Below are 26,756 nucleotides of genomic sequence, written 5' to 3' on the forward strand. Positions count from 1 at the left end.
TCGTGTTAGCTTACTTGTGCGTAAACAATCATCTATTCGATCCTGGTTTATGCCATAGACAGTATAAGAAATGGACAGAGTCATCTCATTGGAACTCAATTGAGGCAAGTGAAGCCCATTTTCAGCGATTTTTTAGGACTTCCGTTCCTGACGCGCAGACTCAAACTGAGCTTGACGACCTAGATGTGACGTGAGCAACCCGTCTGTCTTCTAGTGGCTGTGGCATGAGAAATCTGAATCATTCCCTTCCGAATCTTGCAGAGACGGAGAGTGTGAGTAGGAGGTGTCCATGAGCTAGGAGCAGGATAAACTTTTGCTAGGTATTCTGATTAATTATTTAGTCATTTTGCCTCCACGTCTCCCTGATTGCCCGCGAGCTTCTCCTGTCCATACGGTAATCTCTCTACTGTGCGACAGAGAGTCGCGTGGTTATGACGCAATCGTTAGCCTACTTTTACAAAAACTGTTTTTACGGGGCCATAACGTAAGCTACAAGGTAATGGAGCATTTTACACATTGTCGTGTTTCTTTAGAAATAAATAATGGACAAATGGAGTCTTTAAACGCCTCAGATGTGAAGTTATTCGCTGTCAAAGTGACGCCAAAATGAATGGGAGTCAATGGGATGCTAACAGCAGGTGACGTTCTGCTAAAAGATGGTGGCACGCGGCCGGCTCCAACTTCCGGTCGACTTCCTTCCCGCTTGGTTTATGCAGATTATCTTCTTCGCTTGTTTTTAGATCCAAAGATTCGACACTATTTCAGAAGATGCGTAATATCGCCCCCTAACTTATAACAGTGAAAACACGGATTTCTGAAAAAAACTCCTTAATGGCAGGAAAGCGCTGTGTCATAAATGATGGAAAATATCATCAGTGCCAGGGAAAGCGATAATAAGGGTGACCAACGAAGTGAACGCAACACATTTCACAACATAAAACGGCACAGCTTAACTCGGCACACCGCAGTGATGCATAATAACGGACCGGACAAGAGGGAATCACACAACTTTTCTCTCACACAAACTTGCTCTGCCTTTCTTTGTATTATTCTTATGCATAATACATTCACTCTTCACTGGTAGCTTTGAACTCACTGTCCTTCTCTCTCTCGCTCACTTTTTCTCTGAGGGCTTTTGCTCTGCTTCTGCAGCTCGCATGATTGCATGAGGGACCACCAAATCACAAACGTCCCCTCAAACACACACACGCACACACACACACACACACACACACACACACACACACACACACACACACACACACACGCACTGTGCTTGTTAGCGCTGTCCATTTAGCCGCAGCATGTGTTAAGCGGGAGTGTGTGTGTGTGTGTGTGTGTGTTGGAAGGTCTTTGGCTCAGACTGACAGGATGCTTACAGAAACCAATGCCAGCAGCAATAAAGATCCCGCTCCAATTAATGACACCAAAACAACCACACACACACAGTTCATCAGAACTCTCTGTTATGGAAATGGCCATTTGTTCTCCATCCTCTACGTGACAGAATATTGGATTTGTTTTCATACATGGATAAAAAACACAAACGGTAGCACAAAAACACTTAAATGCACTAGGGATATATATATATATATATATATATATATATATACTGTATACTGAGTTCCATCTGCCAGTAATATCAGCTTTAATGTTTAACATTTTTTTTTATAGATATGGCCTCATCTGGTCAGTTTTTGAAAGCAGCAAAGGACGCATCTTTGCTGCTTTCAAAAACTGACCAGATGAGGCCATATCTATAAAAAAAAATTTATATGATATGATATCTACACACACACACATGATCTATGATATCCCAGAATCCTGTTTGTTCAGAGTGTGAGTTGATGTAATGAAGAATAATGTGTAATGGCGTGGTTGACAGTAAATACATTTATAAATGTCCATTTTTCAGATTCCATTTCTACCGAGAAACAAGCATTGTAGTCATAAAATATTCACTTGGTTATGTCTAAAGCTCACTTGAATTTGTTCTAGATCATTAAACGTGACGTTATGGTGCCTTGGAGGCCTGTCTGAAACAAGAGTCTGTATCTTCATGCAGAAACACTGTCTGTGAAGTCATTGACTGACTAAGCCCTTTAAATAACAAACAAGGTTTTAGTAAGTAAGTACTCCGTGCCAAACATACCCTCTATCCTGTGTTCTTGGACGCCAAGAGGTGGGAATTTGTGTTGCCTGTTCAAAAACATGTGTTTTTGGGATGCCTGGTTCTAGCTAAGCAAAACAGATTTTTTGTTGTTGTTTCAAATGTAAAAACTCACTTTAAACATTGTCATTTATTCAAAATGTCAATATGCTAAGCTAATATGGTTAGCTTCTGAGCTAATTTTATTTATTTTTTAACAATATGAAATGTTTAATTTGGCCATTTATCGCACAAGCAAACACCCTATTAGATGGTAATTTGTCTAGGTCATTTCTAATTGGTCAAAATCTCTCCCATGACAAAACAATGTCTGGCATTGGTATCAACTACTGAAATGTTGGTATTGTGACAGCACTAAAACACATACCGGCATTTAGAAGGAATGCGTCAGTCCGGCTTTTCTTAACCGCGGAACTGAAGTGAAAGGATCAGGGCACGGTCTATAGATATCAGAACATATCACACACACACTTGTCATTTAGAATTCTCTCTGTTATGGAAATGCGCTTTGTTCTACATCACTTCCTCTCTGTTTCTCTGGATATTGGATTGGTTGTCACGTAACGCACACGCATTCAGATGCAGTGGAGCGCTGCGGCTTTTCTTAAACACAGAGCTGTCAGTGAATGGATTATAATGCAGTTTACAGATAACAAAATATCAGCAGATAAACACGCTTACAAATATTTTCCATTAGAAAAGAAAACAAAAAGCGTGACCTTTTCAATGCAGTTTTACTTTAGAGTGTGTATTTGTCATATGTGAATGATACATATAAATATATATATATGGATCCCAAGTTCATTAATGTTCCCGCACTGCATTTTGCAAAGCGTGGCTCGCAGTACAAGTTTTGGTTATGTTTGCGTGACTGCATGAAATATGTGTCATGTAGTTATTTTAGTGTGCAATTGTATTGACAATGGCTTGTCATAATGGCTTTATGTATTGATAATGTTTTGTGCTTATGTGGATAATGGCCTTTTATATCGATAATGTGTGGTGTTTTCTGTAGTTAATTTGTGCGTGTGCATGTGCGTGTGTGTGTGTGTGTGTGTACAGTACGTACTATTTACCGCTGTGGGATCCAGTATGATCAATAACCTCTACTGATTGAACAGTTGCCAATGTTTTTTTCCCCACCTAATCGTAGGAACATTCTAAAAATCTTGGCCTATGTTGCATAAAGATGGGTCATTTTTCAAATGTTGATAATTAAAGTTCTAATGATGTTTTTAATGTTTGATTAAAGTTCTCACAATGTTATGTGAAAAAGTTAGTTAAACATTATTACTGCTAAAAAAGCTATTGTACATTTTGTATAGTTATATAATAATTACATTATTTTTATCATTAATAATTATTATAATTATTGTTTTACAAATGATCAAAGTAATGTTTATATTAAGCTGTATTTTATTTGACTACATATTAGAAAAAAACTTGCTAAGTTGCTAGAAGTGAAAGTTTTCAGAAATGCTAGGCTCACATTCATGAAATTCAAAAAATGTGGCTAATGTTACATAAAGATGCAAAAATGTTTCACATTATTGTTAATGGAAATTCTAAAAATGTTATTAATATTTGATAAACATTCTCAGTGTTATTTGAAATAGTTTTTAAAGCCACATTGTTTGAAAGTGATTGCAGGCTCATATTGAAGTTCTCATACTACTACTACAAAAAAAAAAAGTATTGCTTTTTTTTTTTTTTTTTTATTGTTCAATGAGTATTTAAAATAATGTTGACATTTTACCATATATAAATGAGTTTGTTATTTTATTTGACTACATATTCAGCAGAACAATTTATTAAGTTGCTAATACAAATGTTGAGAAAAATGTATAAAAATGTAAGACAAGCAAGAACCTCATTTGAAGTTGCTGTACAGTTGTCAAACAAGACATGTTAACATACCAATAACCAAAACTGAACATTCAGAAAATGTTTTTGAATATCTTTTTTTTTAAGCTATGTAGCTGTGATAGTGTTTAAGTGTACAGTATGCACTGCCGTGTTTGTGTTGGGCTTGGGCTTATGATATGCATTTTTATTTTGTTGTGTAAAGTCTCCGGCCAGCTGAACCTGAGATTTGGTCAGTCTAAACAAGGCTTTAGGGGAGACAAGATGCTGTTTGCGTACTGAACCTTGACTGCTCCAAAATGCCTGCTGGTTTTCATCTGACAGCCTGTCTGTCAGTGTATGTGGACTCAAAGAGAGAGAAAAAGAATGTGACAGAGAAAGAACCGAGAGAAATAAAATAAGCTGATCTCTGCATTTTGAGTAGTGTGTGTGTGTGTGTGTGTGTGTGTGTGTGTGTGTGTGTGTGTGTGTCTTTTCCAATTTGTGGGACTGAGTTGGTGAGTGTGCTGTAGGATATCATTAGAGGTGGAAAGGGGTGGGTGTGTGTGCTGAGTCATGTGTGGGCTGACCACAGCAACTCCATTCTTTGTGTGTATATTTTGTGTATGCATTTGTGTTTTTGTGTGGGCAAAAGTTGGACACTGTGTGTGTATGCATGGTAAGGTCAGTGTTGCACTTTTGTGGACTGGAACACATCCTAACTGTCCCGCAGGGCATACACAAAACAATCAGTGTCTAAAACAAGAGTTGACGTACCATACCAACACACACACACACACACACACACACACACACACACACACACACACACACACACACACACACACACACACACACACACACACACACACACACACACACACACACACACACACACACACACACACATATTTATATATGCATGCAAAACGCCTTACCACTTGCAAACACAAACAATACAAATTGATAACGTACCTTAGACTGCTATTGTTTTGGTATTTTATTAAGCTAATTATAACTTACTTACCCTAAACAAAAACTTTTTAGAATTCAAAAAAAATTATTTATTGGATTTATGAATCATTTTTCTAATTTAGGTCCCCAAAGGCTTTCAGATTCAGCTAACTTCTTGGGACTATTTTGTTAGATAAGTATATCTAAGTAAACCCACACACACAGACTTCCTCTCCAGCAGCACTTTATCATACCCAGTATATTGCTGAATCCACAACATTTTGTCCTTTCTCAAGAGCTTTTTTAAAACCATGTCATATAATGAATGTGTGTGTGTGTGTGTGTGTGTGTGTGTGTGTGTGTGTGTGTGTGTGACGGGTTGTATTTTTGATTTTTCGTTCTCTATAATTATTTTGTTCCTGACTTGCATTCTCCTGCTGTTTTTTTCCTTCTTCTGTGTAGTGTGTGTGTAAGTGAATTTTCCTGAATTGCATCCTCCTGGTTTTTCTGTAGTATATAATTGTGTGTCAGTGTCCATTTTGAGACCTGGGTAGTGATGTCATTCGGTTTGCGGTTGCACCAGCCCTTCTATGGTACACAACTTCCTTTGCTTGTGTTGGATCTTTTTGACTGATCCCTAGTGACCTCTGATCTTTAGATATGAAAGGTCAGGTCGTGTCCTGTCATGCCATTTGCTCTGCCTAATGCATTTTTTCTCTTTTTTCTCTGTCTCCAGGATGGGTTTGGTGATGGGATGGCAGTGAGCATGGCCCTTTGGGCAGGCATATGGGCCATTCTCCTACAATTGGCCCTCTTGCTGTTCTTCTCTCTGCCTCCAGGCCACTGCCAAGGTGAAAGGTCCCGCCTACAGTTTACTCAACCACTGTACCATGCGTCGGTCTATGAGAACTCAGCCGCCCGCACCTACGCCACCAGCAAGGTGCGCATGGGCGTCCCTCTCCAGTATCACTCCTGGGAGGTGAGGTACCGCATCACCTCTGGGGACGAGGAAGGATTCTTCAAGGCCGAGGAGTACACTCTGGGTGATTTCTGCTTCCTGCGGATACGAACCAAAGGGGGGAATGCTGCCATCTTGAACCGTGAAGTTCAGGACAACTACTTGTTGACAGTGAAAGCTTCCATTAAAGGGGATACACTAGAGGCCTGGACTAAAGTTAGTGTGCAGGTGTTGGATATGAATGACCTTCGACCACTTTTCTCCCCTACCACGTATTCGGTTACAATTGCAGAAAGTACACCCCTACGTACCAGCATAGCTCAGGTCACTGCCACGGATGCAGACATAGGATCGAATGGAGAGTTCTATTACTTTTTCAAGGAGCGAATGGAGCTGTTCGCTGTGCACCCGACTAGCGGAGTTGTTTCTCTCAGTGGGAAGCTGGATGTTGACACTCAAAGCCGCTATGATCTTGAGATCCAGGCTGTGGACCGGGGAATGAAGCTCTATGGGAATAACGGTGTAAGCAGTACAGCCAAACTTTTTGTTCATGTAGAACGGATTAATGAGCATGTGCCCACACTGAGCGTTGTTACATTATCACCTGTATGGACCGAGAAGTCCCCTGTCGTAGCTGTGATCACCATAGAGGATCTTGACGAAGGGGCAAATGGAGAGATTGAGACAGTGAGCATTGTGGCTGGGGATCTTCTTGAGCTCTTCAGCATTGAAAGGACAGAGGTACCAAGTAAAGAAATGGTGGATGAGGAAGTTAGTCAGACAGGATCTAATGAGTTTGTCCTTCGTGCAACAGAACAAATCAACTGGGACAGCTATCCATTTGGACTAAACCTCAGCTTGCAGGCTCGGGACCGTGGAACACCTCAAAAGTTCTCTGCAGTGCACATGGTGCACTTACGACTGTCACGACCAGCCCCAGCAGAAGTCATATTTCAGAAGGATGAATATGAGGTTCTTTTGAGTGAAGTTGCCCCTCCTGGAACTGTTGTGGAGGCTGTGAAACTCCAGCCAGAGCCAGATGATGCGGAGTACATCCTGACCCCATCTGCTGATTCTGGGTTCTTCAGTATCAACACCATGACAGGTGTCATCAGCACGGCACGTTGGCTCACCCAACTCACACAGGAAGTATTTGAGCTAGAGGTCTTAGAAGTAGACAGTGATCTTAGGGTCAAGGTTAGAGTCATTCTTGAGGATGCCAATGATAATGCACCTTTATTTGCTCAACAGTCTTATGAGGTGTTTGTCAATGAAAGTGTTGCCGTAGGCACTACTGTTGTTGTGGTGACTGCTTCTGATGGTGACCATGGGGAAAACGGGTACATTACATACAGCATGGCTAGCTTGACACCATTACCATTTAGTGTGCAGCAGTTCACCGGAGCAGTCACGACAACACAGGAGCTGGACTTTGAATCATCTCTAGAGAGTTTTAGTTTTGTGATTCGTGCTTCTGACTGGGGTTCCCCATATAGGCGTGAAAGTGAAGTCAACGTCACTGTGCACCTAGAGAATGTTAATGATAACAAACCACTGTTTGAAAAAGTGGCCTGTGTTGGTGTAATCTCTCGAGACCTTCCGGTAGGTGAGGTCATCACCACAATGTCTGCCATAGACATTGATGAGCTAGAGCTAGTCAAATACAAGATTCTCTCAGGGAATGAGCGAGGGTATTTTGACTTAAACCCTGATTCTGGTGTCATGACCTTACACCACTCACTCAACACTGTGGCACCCAAAAACTCATTCAATCTAAAAATCACTGCCACTGATGGGGAACACTTCTCTGATCCTATGTTTGTAAACATATCAGTAGTGCAGGGGAAGACACCGCCCAAGAGCTTTAGTTGTACTGAAACAAGAGTAGCCCAACGACTAGCTGAGAAACTTCTGAAGAAATCCAAAGCTAGCAGTAAACCCAAAATAGAAGAAGGCTTTATTGACCTGTTCTCTGTAAACCGTCAATCACCTCAATTCGACAAATCCTTCCCAACGGACATCACTGTGCGTGAGGATATAGAAGTTGGCATGAGTGTGTTTCAGGTAAAAGCCTTTGATGGTGATACTGGGTTCAATGGACAACTCTTATTCGCCATAGCTGATGGCAACACAGACAGTTGTTTTACTATTGGAATTCTGAATGGTATAATAAGCATCTTCCTTCCTCTTGACCGTGAAAAGATTGACCGCTACCTTCTAAACATCACACTGTACGATTTAGGCCAACCGCAAAAATCCACCTGGCGGCTTCTTACAGTTTACATTGCAGACGCAAATGACAATGCACCTCAATTTCTTCAAGATGGTGAGTACCAAGCCCGCATTCCCGAAAACACTCCTATTGGTACCGAAGTAATTCAAGTGGAAGCTACTGACAAAGATCAAGGTCTCAATGGGGAGATCCAGTATTCTCTACTCACCAGCACATCACAGTTTGGCATTAACAGCTCCAGTGGGATTGTGTATGTTGCAGGTCAGCTGGACCGAGAGTTAGTTCCCTTCTTCATATTAAAAGTGGAAGCACGAGATCGAGCAGAGCGAGCAGCCCAACAGTTTTCTGTAGCAACACTTAAAATATCACTCGAGGATGTTAATGATTGTCCACCTGCCTTTATCCCAAGTGTCGTCAGTGCTCGTGCCCTAGAAGACCTTCCAGTGGGCACTGTCATTGCCTGGTTGGACACACAAGACCCTGACCTTGGACTTGGAGGGCAGGTGCGATACTCTCTCGCTAATGACTATGATGGCCGTTTTGATGTCGACAAGACTAGCGGTGCCGTTCGTCTTACCAAGGAGCTGGATTACGAAACTCAACAGTTCTTCAACCTAACAGTTCGAGCAAAGGACAAAGGCCGACCTGTTTCGCTCCTGTCGGTTAGCTTTGTTGAACTGGAGGTTGTGGATGTCAACGAAAACCTGTATCCACCATATTTCTCAAATTTCGCCATGAATGGATCAGTAAAAGAAAGCGTTCGGATAGGGACTTCCGTACTCCAGGTCTCTGCACGGGATGACGACACAGGAAGGGACGGCGAGGTGCAGTATTCCATTCGTGACGGCAGTGGTCTTGGAAGATTCACCATTGATGAAGAAACAGGTATGTGTTGATTACATTTTACATTTTTGTTGATTTATCTGTTTAATTTCATTCAATGCTCAAAAGTGCTGCCAATTTTGTTAATATATATTGTGGATTCCTTGTACAGTTAGCAGAGGTTTTTTTTTTTTTTCAGAGTCAAATTAATGTATTGATTTAACTAGCCAACTTTGCCTGGTGTAATCACTGGAAATTGAATAGAGCTAATTTGGGAGGGAAAAACTGAGATATATGCCACTCATGGTGACTTCCTGGGACACAAATGGAGAGTGAACAGGCTTCAGTGGTTTATCTGTCACCTCAGGCCAGTTAAACACTGCATTGGCCTACATTTTATTTAGGTCGAGTTTTGACAGTTGAGATGGAGGGGGAAAGATTGAAGTATGATGGAAATTTTGATTGTGTTAGGGTTAATGTTTCATACACTGCATTCAGTTCATGTGCACTGTTTTGATAGTGTCATTTGTTTTTGTCCAGTTTTTATGTTAGACAAAGTGGGTACATATACGTGTGTGTATCGGCGAATAATGATTTCCGCATAAAGAAATGTGTGTACGAGTCGAAACGTGTGTGTGAGTGTGAGGTTGATTTATGTGTTGTGCCTCCATCGAGTGGACTGAATTACCACACAAAGCTCTTTTATTTACATTTATTGCAGTTGTCATGTCATTCTGTCTGACCCAAACACTTAGCTATAACCTTCAATTTTTTCCTTCTCCCCTTTTCTCTCACTCTGTCATTCTCTCTTTCCCCTAGACAGTGCGTTTTCCGTCAGCTAAACCGATAGCATCTGGGGTTTTATTAGTGTTGCTTCTTAAGGCAAGCATCACTATTATTTATACTTAGGGCTGGGGATTTGAACAAATTCCTAACAATAAGTATTTAATGATAAAATTGGCAACAAAAAAACAATTCCATGCACTTTACATAGTCGGAAGTACCTGGCTGTGCTTTATCAATGGATTACAAAATAAGAGATCTTTTGACTCAAACCATTATAAAACTTCTTGTAAACTACCTGGCAACCGCATAGCAACATATTAAAAATCAATCAAAACACTTTGGCAATCACATAGCAACATTCTGGCATTCAACCACAACACGCTAGTTTTGCACGGGCAATCACCTCTCACATTTTTAGGAGACCAATAAATCCACAAGTCAAGATGATAATGTATAATAGTGTATGGAAGTAGAATAATGTCAAATGTTTTTGAAATAAAAAGCCTGTTGAATTGCACTACTTGAAAAAAAATAGGCATTGCATTAACCATGCTTGCATTTTAATGCATTGTATTTTTAGTGCTTACATTTTTATGGGCTGAAATTCAACATGGTTGAATATTTAAGCTGTGAATATTTCAATTAAAAACATTTCAAACACCTTTTCATTATTAAAAATTCAATAATCCATATTCACCTTTCATATTTCACTTCCAAAATATTCAAACTGTTTAAAAATACAACCAATAATATTCAACAGGCAATTTTCGGTCCATTTTATTTCGCTTTGCAAATTCGCTTCCACAAATTCAGTGGTTCAAATTCGACAGTAAATTCAACATTGACGTCCAGGAACTGCAGGAAAAGCAGTAGATTGCCGAGCATACTCTCCATCTGCTGTTAGTCGACCTCACCATCAGATGGTGCAAAAGCGCTTGTTGCTGACGAAGACATTCATTCATAAAAATGAAAATGATTATCTGAGTATATGCGGAAAAGATGATAAACACGCAATAAGCTGTGTTTATGTTTCATTCAATAACTTCATTGTTACTTTCCCTGTGTATTCTACATGTCATCAGCTTTCTCTACCATGAACAGGATTATAATCGGTTTCCCTCAATACCTCATACTCAAGGATTCCCCTTCCGTTGATAGTGATATGAAAGACCAATCTTGCACCTTATTAGGGAAGTAGGCTGTAGGCTATTATATAGGCTACAGGCAAGAAGATGGACTCAGAATATGAACTTAACGCGCAAAGTTTCATGCTGAGCGTTTCGTGATATACTGGCATAAAATCAACACATACATTATATATATATATATATATATATATATATATATATATATATATAGTATGCATACGTGTATTGCATTAGCTTAAACTGTCACAGCACTTGCATATTGTCCTCCTATTGTTAGTTTAACTGTAAATCGCTTTGGATAAAAGCTTCTGCTAAATGACTAAATGTAAAATTGGCTTGATATTGGACATTAGCACATTTAGGGACCGTCTCTAAAGTTGCATACAACATTGGCATACACGTTTCTAACTTCAATAGCAAACTTAAATTTATTTGAATAAATATCAAAACCCAAAGGGTGCGCATTATGCCTGACACTAAATGAACACTTTAAGTCGTTCTATTCAAATGCTATCGGAGTTAGAAACGTGTATACCAAAGTCGTATACACTTTAGAGACGGTCCCTAAATGTGCGAATGTCCAACATCAAGCCATCTGTATGCCAGTCTATCACTAGGAAACGCTCAGCATTAAGCTTTGCGCGTTATTCTGAGTCCATCTGCTTGCCTGCGAGTTTGGTCTTTTACATCACTGTAGTCCATTAAGCTACGTTAAGCGTTGTATATGTCCAGCAGGGTAATCCTTAAGTATTGAGGGAAACCCTAATAGCCTGCATGCAGCACATCGCCACAATATAAAGTTAAGGCAACTAAACAACCAAGAGAAATATATGTCAACCTCAAAAATGTAACATTGGATCTGTATATCTGCCTCGGGGAATAACATTATAATCTCGTTCACGGTAGAGAAAGATGCATGTAGGCTACACAGGAAAAGTAACCGTGAAGACACTGAATTTAACATAAAACAGCCGTCATAATAATCACAAATACACTTACATTGCTGTAAATGAGTTTTATGAATGAATGACTTGTTCTAACTGTTGCTGGTCTTCAACAAGCGCTTTTGCACCATCTGCCGGTGAGGTAGACTAACAGCAGATGGAGAGTATGCTCGGCAATCTACTGCTTTTCCTGCAGTTCCTGGACGTCAATGTTGAATTTACTGTCGAATTTGAACCACTGAATTTGTGGAAGCGAATTTGCAAAGCGAAATAAAATGGACCGAAAATTGCCTGTTGAATATTATTGGTTGTATTTTTAAACAGTTTGAATATTTTGGAAGTGAAATATGAAAGGTGAATATGGATTATTGAATTTTTAATAATGAAAAGGTGTTTGAAATGTTTTTAATTGAAATATTCACAGCTTAAATATTCAACCATGTTGAATTTCAGCCCATAAAAATGTAAGCACTAAAAATACAATGCATTTAAATGCAAGCATGGTTAATGCAATGCCTATTTTTTTTCAAGTAGTGCAATTCAACAGGCTTTTTATTTCAAAAACATTTGACATTATTTTACTTCCATAATAGTGTATGTGATATCAGTTAGCCTGTAAGGTGGCAGAGGTACAATAAACTGTGAAAATGAAGTGTGCGGGATAAAAGAAGCATTCCTGTTGGAAAATCCAGCTTTAAGCTGGTAGCTGTGTTTTGAAAGCTTGTTTCTAATAGATCCAAGCTGATCATTAGCTAGTGCAAGCAAGCTGGTTGATTAGCCATCATGTTCCAAAAGTCAGCTTAACCACATTAATCTGTTATGTTCCTGGTCCAAGATTGTTTACCATTTTGCACCAGCTAATAAATAGCAAGAAACCATGTCTAAGCTGGATTTTTCCAGCAGGGGTTTGATAAGAGTGTGTATGATTATAACTTTATAGTAAAAAAAAAAAAAAGTGTATGTGGGCAGATGACGTGACGCATGTTTTTTCTGTAATCAAGTCTAAATGTTTATTGAACTGCATTTCTCAATTAAAACGACACATGCCAGTGGGGCATAGAACATCATTTTATTTAAATATTATGATTTTGGGACGTAAAATTTATTTGGTGTTGTTCATATTTCAAGGTGAATAGCAAAATGTCCTGCGGTGTGACTGTAACATTGATGACTCATCAAATGTAAATATTAGTAAAATAAAGCAGGTATGCTTGGAGCAGCTAATAAATGCCTTGGCATTTTTTTGTATGCATTTACTTACTTAACTTAAGTTTTCAAAATGCTAAAAAGTACTAAAATAATATTTACAGTACATTTAGTTTTGAAACACAAATGCTGTCCTGCAGTGTGACATAGGATATTAGATTTTTGTACTGGCAGTTACATGGACAGCCATAGGGGTCCTTTAGTCAAGCCCCCTACCAGGAAGTCCCCCAGATGTTTGGATGTGCTAAGGAGGTTAAAATGTGAGTGTTAATCTCTTATTAATTTGATATATTTTATCATTTCTGTCAGACCATGAACGTGTCCATTTTTGATAGTCCTGTGGTGTGACTGATCTAGACTGATCTAGTTCGAGAAAAAATAAAAATATTTTTTAAAAAGAATCATATTCAGGTTTAAAACAATGAACTTATTCAGTTACTGTAATGCCCAAGGTCAGTCTTGTATAGCAATTACTCAAAATGGCTGCAAAAGTGAACAAGTCCTGTGGTGTGACAGCCCGTCCTGTAGTGTGACATAATTAAATCAGATGTCTAGCTAGATTCTCGTCTGTTATGTTTGCAATATTAAACATAAATATAAATATATCTCTGTCTCTATATATATATTAAACAAATATTGTAAATATTATATATAATATACCTATATTATACATATATTAAACATAAATATATATCTGTCTTCATTATACATAATATACCTATATTATACATATATTAAGCATAAATATATATATCTGTCTTCATTTGTTTGTTGTGTATGTTAACAGTCACTGATCATTGTTTTTAAAGTGATTTGTCAGTTTTTAGGCATGAGTAAAGAAAGGACAAGGAGGTACAGGGAAATGATGAAGTCAGATTTCTCTTGTTCACTGGAATCTTTGTTCAAAGAGCTGAATTGATGATTTTAACATGCTTTTAATTATTTTAGCATGACTTTAATGACTTTCCCCTGAGAAACAAGATATTTGTTTAGTCTTTTAAGTTAAAAATAGAAATGAATGGTCTTTATGACTGGGTCTGATCTGACACCTCCAAAATGTTAATTATTCAGTATGTCTTGTTCACTATGTTTTTAGTTCAAATTCATACACTAAGTAATAAGATTGTACTGATATGGTGGATTTTCATTAATGTTCAAATAGAGATGCAAATGAATTTGTTTGTTACAAAAGTATTCAATAAATTTCACCATAAATGTTCATGCAGTGTCTCATTTTTGTCCTGTGGTGTGACGGGATGTCCTGTGGTGTGACATCACTTCAAACACAATTAAACGACTTTTACTATGTTAACTAGCTTAAATAATTATATGCATTTGAAAACATTGCATAATATAACCATATAAAAAAATAATAAACATTTTCAAATATTTTTTCTCATTTTAAACAATATTTCCACTGGAGTGAGTGGTAAAAGATGGCACAAGCAAAGAATATAATCGAAAAACAGCTGTGAAAAAAAAAAATATGCAGAATTTTAATGATCATTCTTTAAGAATACTTGTTAAACATAAAACATACCTGATTTGTATTTGAAATTAATAATATTTCAATATTTGAATTTTATAGTAATGTCATGTCACACCGCAGGACATATTTTGCCTGGAGCTGTGAGAAAAGCTTAATAAATTACATAATGAGAAAAAAAAATCTGCTAACCTCTAACAGTTTCAAAAACAACAGTATTTGTACTTTACAAATTCATACAATTCTTAAGCAATTTAGAACTTTGTTTTAAAAAATGCTGTTTCACCCTTATTTGTCATCTACCCATGTGCAGATGAGGTCGATGAGACTTCAGAGAGACAGAGGGGGAAAAAAGAAGTCGGATAAAAGAGATTGGGGTTCAGAGGCCAGAATGGTGTGGGTGTGTTTGTGTGTCTACTCACCCGCAAGCTGCCTGAAAATGATCTAGAGGTTTCAAAACGACCCTCAGATCTCCCATGGTCTTTTCACCTCTCCTTGGAACGAGGGAATAAGAAAATTGAGGCAAAGCCATGAATACCTGTCCATTTCTTTTAAGACTGAAACGAGAGGGTTCACCATGGCCTTTAAAGGGCATGATTCACACACAATGGTGCAGAACAGTCACCTTCTACTTCTTAAACCCTGCTACAACTCACTGTCAGCAACCAGTATCTCCAGCTCTCTACTTTAATACTGTGGTAGTGGTTTGAAAACATGGTTTTTGTGAGATTTGTGTCCTGGCAGCAGGTGGATCAGTGTCTGTCATGAGTCGACTTTGAGTCTTTGAGGATATCATTTTAAAGAGGAAATCACACGTGATTTTTTTTTTTTTTTTTTGTGGAGGCTGCAGTGTAGATATTTCAGGTGTCATTTTAAGTTGTGATTTTGAGGTGTAAAGGGCCGTACACACCGGGACGAATATCGGCGCGCGTTATTCGCCAGCGTTTTTCAACGCGTTTTTTGTGTTCACACCCAAGCGATTTTCGCTGACGATGAGCCGAGTGAACATGCAAATTCATTCCCTGACATTAGATGGTGCTTAATGTAAAACAGAAATACAATACCACTCCATAACAGTTCTCTTTTATCAAGATTTTTGTAGTCGCTGTCGCGTTTGTCATATAGTTCTTTATGTTCCGACACCAACGAGACCAGCAGCTCTACATTCATCTTGCCTAGCATCTTCCTCGTCTTATTTCTTCCCGGCAGTGTCTGTCTATGGGCAGTGTAGACGCTACTTGGCGTATATCTTCTTCGCTGTTACGTATGTGTGCTCGGCAAGACTGTTTTGTGTTTGAGCGCCCCCAAGTTGTGTTTTACTGTAACTTCAGAAGCTCCAGACACGTGAGCAAAAGCGCCAATCTCATTGGTCGGATAGTTTTTGAACGAACCCGAGGCGTTTTACGCGTGCCGTTTTTCGCGTCGGTGTGCACACTCACATTGGCGCCCTTTGTTTAGTCATGAGGCGTAAAACGTCGGCGAATATCGCGCGAAATTCGTCCCGGTGTGTACGGGCATTTAGGCTGGTTTTGAGGCCAAAAAAAACCTCAGCTAATTTTTTTGTTTTGATTTAGCAGCACTGAACAGTGGCTGACAAATGTGTATTGATATTTTTCTAAAGGTTTTGAATATTTAATACCTTTTATACATATTTTCTTTATTAGTTGGTGCAGTCATATTTCATGCGCTTTAATTAATGCAGCAGGTCATCTAAATAAGCACTCTTGAGACCAGCATTTCTCAGTGCAGAAAAGCTTCTATGAGGCATGAGATTAAAATAAATGCACAATTTAAAACCTGTTTGAAACACTGTTTAATGCACAGTTTTTATTTTTCCAATTCTGTTTGGTACTGCAGGTATTACACGCCGTGTAAGGCGATACTTGACGGTTCAGCATTCAAACATTTACATTTACAGGATCCTTGATAGCCTGTTTCTATGGTTGCAACCATAAATGATCAAAACATACCTCTCTTTGTTCTTCTCTTCACCTTTTCTTCTTCCACCGTTTCTCCCTCTCATATGCGCACAGAAAAATACAAGTTTTATCCAATCGCACGCCCGCACACGAACTGGCCTAGGGTAGACACTCAAAGGGGTCAAAGGTTAGGGAACCATTGTCAAAGGTCATGCACTCTGTGTCACTGACCTGTCACTGTTTCAATGAAGAGTCTATCCGACTGTTTGCATACAGCTGTGTGTCTGTAGATTTGATGGAAAGAATGAGGACAGGACAGAGACTCAGCGAGAAGTGCAAGAACACAAAAAGGCAGTTTGCATGTTGTACTCCGCATGACACGACATGAATGTTTGTAAATGTGTGCGCACACACACACACACACACACACACACTCAAGCACACACATTTTGCAGTAGCACTAGCAAGTGGGGGAATTTATTGCCCTTGTTAGCTCTGTGCTGGCATCAGCCATAAATCACCCGGGGATGGAGAGCAACTCTACAGACGCAATTACAGCTTAAAGAGCACGCGCGCGCACACACACAAATTGAAAGGAAACACTTCACACGTGTCTTTGTACATGCAATCACGACTTGGAAAGCAATTTTCCCCCGATCACATACACATAAGGAGACTCAGTCTGGAACCATAAGGCATGTTCCGACAAACACGCACGCTATAGCCGAAGGATTTTCTGTGCACTTATAGCCAAGTCTCTCATTTGAGCTTGGAAGCTTCTATTGTTTGCACAGCGCAAACATCGATTCAAGGCTGCATCAAACATGTCAAACACAAAGTGTGAAAGAAGCCCATGCTCATTACAGCCGCCGCTGAGCAGACGTTTTTCATCTACTGGGACTTACAGTGCACTAATTGCACTGACGGTCCCTGCAGAGCTTCCTGGGGTTAAGTGCTCCGCGCAGCGCTGAAAGAGCCCCGGCTTACGCTTAGACACTCGGATCCTTTACTATTAGACTGCTGGTGTTGTACTTCAGTTCAGGTGTGTAATTAAGGGAATTGTCTAAATTATTTACAACTCGTAATCCCGTTAAATCAAAACTTGACTCCGTTTGCTTTCTTAAGGCAGGTTCCTGTGCATGATTCGTCAGTGAAAAATGTGCTGAAATGACTTTTCTTTGCAGATGACATCACCAAGGTCCTCTTGTTGATTCAGCCCCTCCGCTCCTTTAGTATTTAACAGCTATTTTTCATGATTCAAACAGTTTTTGATGGATCTAACCAACCCTAATCAAATTGTTTTTATTAAATTTTTTTATATCCATTCAGATGTCATAAATGTCACATATTAGACCGAATTGATTGCAAACTTTTTTATTTTAAAGGTATTGGAAACGACGTTAACCACTTTCACCAGACTTAGTGGCAGCCTACGGACCTTTGGCTGGATGTCTGATGGATAAGGCACACAAAATGGGAAATACTTTGGGAGTTTCAAAGTTGTCATCTGATTGGTTAAAGGGATTAGTTCACCCAAAAATGAAAATTAGCCCATGATTTACTCACCCTGAAGCCATCCTAGGTGTATATGACATTCTTCTTTTCAAACGAATACAATCGGAATTATATAAAAAAAAATGTCCTGGCTCTTCCAAGCTTTATAATCAGAGTGAATAGGCACTGTTTTACAAGTGCATCATATCCATCACAAAAGTGTCCCAAACGGCTCCAGGGGGTTAATAAAGGCCTTCTGAAGCGAAGCGATGCGTTGGTGTAAGAAAAATATCCATATTTAAAACTTTATCGACTAAAATAGCTTCCGGCAGACGGCCGTACGCATTGATTTACGGCGAAAGTGTATACACCTAGGTCCTAGTCATATACACCTAGGATGGCTTTAGGGTGAGTAAATCATGGGCTAATTTTCATTTTTGGGTGAACTATCCCTTTAAATTCTACAGGATTTCTGGGAAACGCATTCTTTAACTCTTAAATGCATGAATGTTTCTCCAAAAATGATTAATTATTCGTGTCTTTGACGACCCAAATCTATATCTAACACAGGTGGATCTCTACCTGTGTTTTTTGGCTTGGTTCGTTTCCTGTGAATCGATCCGCTCTGAGACGCTGAAAGACGCTCATGAGCTGCTCGCTGTCGCATGTAAATGAACACTGGGCCAAGGTTCACACTGAAACACACAACGTATATATTTTGCCTGCCAACCAACAAAATAAAAATGTGACGATTTAACATTTTTAAATATTACATTAAGACATAAACATAGACATAAAGGTTATTATTGTAATTTTACAACTTATGATAAAATACAATTATTTATATTATTTAATTGAATACACAATTATAATAGAATTATTGCAATCCATTTATTATAATTTTTTAACTCTGTACACCTTATTATTACTGAAGGAGGTTTGAGTTGTGTTTTGTAAAGCATATACCAAATTGTGAACACCCACATTTTTCCTAAAAAGGATGATTCAAACTCAAGTAAAAGTCTTCTTCTTTTTTTTTTTTTTTTTTTAGCTTATTTTATATTATTAATACTTATTTTATATGCAGATGCACTCTCCAACAAAATCTTTTTTATATATATATAAATATATATATATCGCCATTGTCATGATACTCTGGCTTTTCTCTGAACTCTATACCTTTAAATGTGCTACCAGTGAAACTTCCTAAATTCTAAAACTTCAAGCAGACATGGCCGCTCAGTTAGACATGCCACTTTTCCATAATTGCATGATGTAAAAGTCATCTCAAGTTTGTCAAAATTGTAGAAAAATATAGTTTTCACACGACAAACTTTCCAGCTTTCCATATATGCGCTGCCATGTGAGAACTAGCTCATTATAGTCTTCCTATTGGCTAGACAAAGAATCTGAGCATGGCTCACAATGACATATTTAATTGTTTTTGTCACTTTACAGAGCCTAGGGCTGTCACAGAGACAAGTGTGATATTTCAAGACACCTAATTCAGTGATATCTGTCAGTTTTTTTTTTTTTTTTCAGTGCCATTTCATAAAAAAAAAACGTAACCAGCAACTCTTCAGACTAGAACATGCTGTTGATTTCAGAAACTACTGTAATTTCAAATCACATCCTCGTTTTGTACAAAATGCACTTCCAATTTACAGTAATGCACTTATTAGTCAAGCAGTGCTATTGAATCTTACATTCATCTTTTTCGATTAAAAAATGAAATCTCCTTTTTAAAGAGGACCTATTAGGCTTTTTAAAATTGATTTTTTTACTTCCCGTAGTGTGTAATGTTGCTGCACAAAGCGAGTTATTCTCTATATCAGCAAACACTGTTTCTGAACTCCCTGAAATACCTTGATTAGTCTTGAGTTTTCTCAAGTCACAATATAAAATAATGTTTAATATATAATATAAAACACATATTTAAATAATGACAAATGCACACAAAAAAAAAGAGGTCGAGGCCTGGCTTAGTTGAGTTAGTAGCGTGTTAGTAAACTCGCGGTTATGGTAAGGGGCGTGACATATCCCAAACATGCTCGAAAGGTTGACCAATCACAACACACTGGTCCAGCCGACCAATCAGAGCACCTTGTGCTTTTCTGAAGGAGGAGCTTCATAGAGACAGGAACTAAACTGAGCGTTACTGACAGACTGGGAAGAGAGGTGCAGCAACAATGTAAAATATGTTAAAAATAATGTGTTTTTTGAACATTCAAACATGAAAATCTATTCTAGTAGAGCCCAAAAATGTAATTACAACTTGGTAAAAGGGCATAATAGGTCCTCTTTAAGTGTAGCTGAAGTGATTGTGTAGCTCAAAATATTCTGAGCTTTCTACCAAGACAGCAATTTTTTCAGCAATTCTACCAAGACAGCAATACAGATGCATTCAATGTTCAAATTGAACGTTCAAGCCCACTTATGATGCTCTAGTTCAACAGTTCACACGGTTTTGAAACACAGCCTCCGTATATCTGCCAGTCAAACTCTCCGGTCAAGTTCATGTCATGTCACATCCAATCAAACGCTGAAATTACTCTGTCAGCCGCGTAAAATGTTACACAGGGCATCTTCATACACCTGTCCCAGCTGATTTCCCCTTGTCTGTCTCTCGCAAAGGTTCAGTTAGGGTCATGTAACCTGATGTGATTGGATGAAACTCTGTCTCGTTCTCCCTATAACCCCTCAAGGCATTGAGCCCTAAATATAGGCGCACAATAACAGAGGAAACTGGATGAGCACACCGAAATGACAGACTCATTGAAGGCTTTCTCTGTGTTTCGTCCTTCCGTGTCTCTCTTTCTTTTCATTCTGTCTGTCTTTTCTTTTTCTGTCTCTGTTGCAAAGTGTGCGTAGGAGTTTCTGAGATTTCTCAGCTGAGGAAGCACCGAACATAAGAGATAAGTCCTGCTTATGCAATGCGTGCATCTGCGCGCTCTAAAAACATAGTGCATGAGACATCTGATATGGTTTTCCATATCCAAAAACATCTTTAAAAGTTGTTCCGACAGCCATCCGGAAACGTTGTTGGAATTTCTAATGAAAAGGTTCATTATATTGATGCTTTCAGCTCTGAGATGGTGCTTTGGTAGCATGGCTCATATTTCGCCTTTGTCCGTACAATGTAAAACGCAGTGATTATGTGTGTGTGAGTGTGCATGAATGCACCGGTAATCCCCTGAGAATATGTCTTCCAGTCTGATGCCACTTAACAGAAATAGTGGGTCACTACAGCTACAAACCGTCATTAATTCAACCAGAAAACAACTTGAGCATTATCCAGTAAGGCCTAATTCCAGCCTATTTCTCAGGACTATCCAGATGTAAAATATTCAAATTCTGTTTCTCCGTCCTAAATAAACCACAATGGCCGTGTCGACGCTAGATGAAATCATCAAAGTTGATTTTTAGAGTAGATGAAACCCCACCTCCCCTCCCCGACTTCACCAGCTGGCCGAGTTTCTTTCCTTTTGTTCTCTACGGTAAGTGATTTTCTTCATATTACAGAGAATCCGAGACCTTTATGGAGTTCAGAAATAGCTGCCAGTCTTTCATTGCACAGAAGATAGCGCTTCTCATTTGCTCAGCAATGATGTGTTGCTGCAGTCAGAGGTTTTCTTTTAACATTTCTTTTTTCTTTTTCACATCTTGGCCATTTATAAATCATTTAAAGTGGCCATATCATGAAACACTGGATTTTTTTCTTGCTCCTTGCAGTTAATTGTAGTGATATGTTAATGCCTAAAGCTGAAGCAAAGCTCCTTCCCCAGAACTGTAAAAATGAGTCGTTCGGAAGTTGTGTTCCTGATGTCTCAACCAAGCGTGCCGCACAAGCCCTGAAAAGTGAAGCCAAAACGTCTCGATCGCCCCCCGGTGACTGGTCCTAGTATAGGTCATAAGCCCCGCCTCCCCGTGTTATTCAACGGGACGTGAGACCAACTAAACAATTGAATTACACTTCAAATATCTTTTTTCCAAAGTTGGTTTCTTTCATTTACTGTAGTTTTTATCACGCTGATGTAAGTTCAAGTGTCTGTTTCAAAAATAAGTTGGTTTTTAGTTCGTTTTTTGATGCTATAAAAACGGTGGTGTGACGTCATGATTGACAGCTGTGATAGACAGGTTCTCTGAGCGAAGTAGTCACTGAAGCACCAACAGACTTTTTTTCGGGATCTTCGGAGGACTGATGAGATTGGAGCTTTAAATTTAATATCTAAATTTCTATAATTAATTATTTCACACCGAGAGTGAGGGCGGGGCCTTGATTTCGCGGCTTTACTTCCTGCTCACTACTGCGCAGGTCTGGTCCCGAAATCGCTACTGCGCAGTTCTCACCAATGGAAGAGAGCGAAGGGGCATCGTCCATCTTGTTTTACAGTCTATGGTCTCAACCATGCAACATATTTAATGAAATTAATACTTTTATTCAGCTAGGATGCATTAAATTGAGAAAAGTCACTTTTATAAAGTTACAAAAGATTTCTATTAAACAATGCTGTTCTAAACAAAGCAGCACAGCTGTTTTCAATATTGATAATAATCCGAAATGTTTCTTGAGCATCAAATCATCATATCAGAATGATTTCTGAAGGATCATGTGACACTGAAGACTGGAGTAATGATGCTGAAAATTCAGCTTTGATCACAGAAATAAATTACATTTTAAAATACAGTAAAATAGAAAACAGTTTGTTTCATTTATAACAATATTTTACAATTTTACTGTATTTTTGGTCAAATAAATGCAGCTTTGGTGAGTTTAAAAACTGATCCCAAGCTTTTGTAAGTAAGTCTCAAAGGTACCATAAAAAGACCAAATTGATGGTTGTATTTGGTGGCAAAAACATGGCCTAACATAAATAAACAACGAATAAAAGACTAAAGTGTGTATTGGACCCTTTAAGCATCTCTAATTTTGAGGTTGTAAGTTTGAAGTGACTGAGATTTGAGCGATCTGTAGGAAGTGTTATGTAATTGTGCTGTTGTGTAATTGCGTTCTGTGGTTTAGAGTTTCACTGGCGCCTGTGGTTGTGTCGGTGTGTTCGACGGCACTGACGCTGTGCGGTTTTCTCCAGAGCTGTGCGGCTTTTTTTGTGTGTGTGTTGAGAGGTGGTGTTTAGGAGATAGTAAATTCTGCTCCCTGTCATCACTTTCTTAACACCCTCCTTTAAAACCACAGGGATATTTTGATACGACTGAATCTGTGAATTTGCTTTTCTGTCGCACACGCGCACACACACACACATACACACACACACCCACCCACCCACACACACACACACACAAGCTGCTCTACCCAGACAGTGAATGTGCCTCCTACGCTTGTGTCTCACTCACAGGCTTACACAAGTGTCTAACGCACAATGACAGATAACACCTTCTACACACACACACACACACACTCACACACACACCATATACATCCTGCTAAAGTGTTAATTGGCTTCATTTAAATTTGCTTTAAATAAACGCTGGTGATTTAGTATTTGTGTATGTGTGTTTGCTGTTGTGTGTCTTTGATGGAGAGACACTTTTGAAGGTTTTTGGGATCTGTTATACAGGACCTACTTCATTCAGGTTGCTAGGTTACAACCTGGAAAAATGTTCCTGAATGAAGTATGATGTCCCACTAAATGCACACAAAATGTCACAACACCCTTTATCTAATCACTATTTGAAAATTATACTGCTGAGATTACAGTTACAATGGATTTACAATTTGCTTAATGGGACAATAAAAATATGGATGATTTTAATACATGCATATGAAAACCTGCAGAATATTCAGCAAAACATCAGTACCACAAAGTATAGAAAGTCATATAGATTTAGAATGACATAAGGGTGAGGAAAAAAGATTTTTCATTTTTGGGTGAACTGTCAGAATTTATATTTTTGGGTCTGTACTTGATCTGTACTTTTGGAGACTATTTCAAGATTAATAAATGACTAATCACAAAAGTGTTGGGAAGCAGAGCCTTTACTCACACACACACACACACACACACACACACACACACACACACACACACACACACACACACAGTTGTAATGCCAAAGAACTCGTGTGCCACGTCTTGAAAGCACCAGGATCAATTATTAAACCAAAGATTAGTCAAAGATCAAAGATTGGAAGATAGATTACATAAACACAGAGAAACCCCTCATTTCCTCTCATCCTAATTCACATCGCTTTTGATTCTCCCCTCCTTCACCGAAACCAACTTGAAGCTGATTTGTATTCCGCTCTTAATGAATCTATATGTGACCTGCATATTTAATGAGCGAGCAGCGTAGCAGACTATCTCACTTACACACCCCGAGTTACTGTAAGAGGATGCTGGGAAAGGCAGGATGGAGATAATTGGGGTCTTATTAATAATTGATCACAGAGATAATGCCAATGAACAGCATTACTAACACACATATTTGCACACATATGTGGACGCCTCATACCATTAGTTTGGCACACTTTCATTGATAGAGAAAATAAACAACAAATGCATTTGTTAAAAAAAAAAAAAAAAAAACAGTAACGGCCCATTTGCTTGTAAAAAAAATCAGCAATCGAAATCAGCCATGAAAAATCATGATAGGTACATCCTTAATTGACTCATATCGTTCTTATCTAGGTCAGACAGCAGGAACACGACATCCGACTAAAAGAGAAATAATCTCCCCATTTCCACTCGTTTATTTGCACTTGCGTTCTCTCACTCTCTCTCTCCTTCCTATCTGCTCGCTCAGCTCTGGCAGAAATATCAGCTTCCAACCAGGACCGTGTGTGTGTGTGTGTGTGTGTGTGTGTGTGTGTGTGTGTGTGTGTGTGTGTGTGTGTGTGTGTGTGTGTGTGTGTGTGTGTGTGTGTGTGTGTGTGTGTGTGTGTGTGTGTGTGTGTGTGTGTGTAGGGTTTGAGTGTTCATTCGTCTATAGTAATTGCATTTAGGCTATGTAATGTACAAATGTTTATTATATAGTATATATTATATACAATAGATGTCTTTAGAAGAATATAATATTCAAATGCAAATGTTTAGTCAAGTCAAGTCACCTACTTGTATAGTGTTCTTTACAATACATATTGTTTCACAGCAGCTTTACAGTGATAACAGGATAATAATGCAACGAAGTTTATTTTTAGAATAGTGTTATAGTCCAGCTTAAGTAAGTTCAGTGATGGTTCATTTCTGTTGTAAGAAAGTTATTAATATAGTTCATTAATATATATATATATATATATATATATATATATATATATATATAATAACTTGAATGCTTTGAGTTTTGGTTCGTCTATAGGAATTATAATTAGCTTTAAATAAAACAATAAATGTCTATGGAATGACCCGTTTTCGAAGAATGTGCGGTTGTGTCGATGTGTTTCAGACTGTTCAGTGTGTGTGTGTGTAATCTGGTTGAATGAGCCGCACTGGTTTGCGGTAAATGGTGTGAGATGAGTCTGGTTTGTCAGGGCTGGACTTCCAATCTGTGTCTCTGATTGGCTAAAGTGAGTTTCTATTACCTCAGAGAATAAAATATTCTCTCTCTCTCTCTCTCTCTCTCTCTCTCTCTCTCTCTCTCTCTCTCTCTCTCTCTCTCTCTCTCTCTCTCTCTCTCTCTCTCTCTCTCTCTCTCTCTCTCTCTCTCTCTCTCTCTTCTCCTGGTATCTCTTTTTTTCCCTCGTCGTTTTCTTCCATTTTGAGATTCTTCAGGCAGTTCTGCTGGTGTTTCGAATATATTACATGCGCTCTCTCTCTAGCACAATGAACTAAAGGATTTTATGAATCCTACAGGCTAACAGACTGAATTATTGATGTCTCACACACACACACACACACACACACACACACACACACACACACACACACACACACACACACACACAGTTACACACAAAAGCTCAGACTGTTTTTCAGTACAGCGAAACCTGATCTGATTCCTTTACCTGGTTCTAGAAGTCTGATTCTATAGTTCTCTTGCAGAAATTTACCATAGTTTCTGCCAAAACACATAGGCAAATAAAAGTACATAGACATTGTGTGGGTGTGTGTACGTACGTGTGTATACGTGTGTGTGTGTATGTGTGTATATATATATATAAATAATAAAAGCAAAGTCCTGCTTTTTGTGGCAAATCTGTGCCCCAGACGAACTGTTTTTCTTTTCTTTTTTGTTTTGTTTTGTTTTGCTCTGTTTTTTTGTGTTTTTTTATTTTTTTATCCATGGACATAATTACATTTTTGTACCCCGAGACTGAAGGCCTCAGTTTATACGGTTACATGGAGCGTTTGAAAATGTCGGGCCTGTTATTGAGGTTAGAGGCTCAGGTTTTATTTTGTCTTTAGCCCGAGGGTTGTGTTTTCTTCTGCTGCGTTTCGGCTACATGACTTATGGAAGCGACCTCCTTATTGATCTAAATTTACCTCAACCTGTGAGCTGCTGTATCACATCCACACACAGAAACAGTTCTTTTTAAAGGTGCATCACCACAGAACTACTCTAAAAGATGACCGTTTTCAAACAGGTTTGCAGAACACTCGCCATTGGCCAGCCAGACGGGTAGCCCCGCCCTAAACTCATACCATTGGTTGAGCCATTGTGTTGGGACACTCAAACAGCAATGTTTTGATACCGTCACTCCCTTTTCAAGAAAATAGCCTGATAAATTGCTTGCTCAGTATATTAATCTGGGATGTGAGACAGTATTTTAGCATTAAAACAATTTGCAAACCTCCGCTTTAATGTTTCTACTCAGTAATTGCTTTTTTGACAGTAATTA

The 26,756-nt window shown here is 38.7% G+C and overlaps 1 protein-coding gene across 2 annotated transcripts in view; it reads left to right on the plus strand.

Annotated features, from left to right (window-relative positions):
- The window catches only part of fat3a (FAT atypical cadherin 3a), a 160,980-nt gene that overhangs the window by 63,144 nt on the left and 71,080 nt on the right, over positions 1–26,756 (plus strand). For both annotated transcript variants that reach the window (XM_082180841.1, XM_082180842.1), the window contains exon 2: positions 5,703–9,042. In XM_082180841.1, coding sequence (XP_082036967.1) covers positions 5,721–9,042 — 3,322 coding nt within the window. In that variant the 5' untranslated portion in view covers positions 5,703–5,720. The remainder of the gene's footprint in view (positions 1–5,702; positions 9,043–26,756) is intronic.

The sequence above is a fragment of the Leuciscus leuciscus genome, assembly GCF_965113295.1.
Source record: "Leuciscus leuciscus genome assembly, chromosome: 9".
NCBI lineage: Eukaryota > Metazoa > Chordata > Actinopteri > Cypriniformes > Leuciscidae > Leuciscus > Leuciscus leuciscus.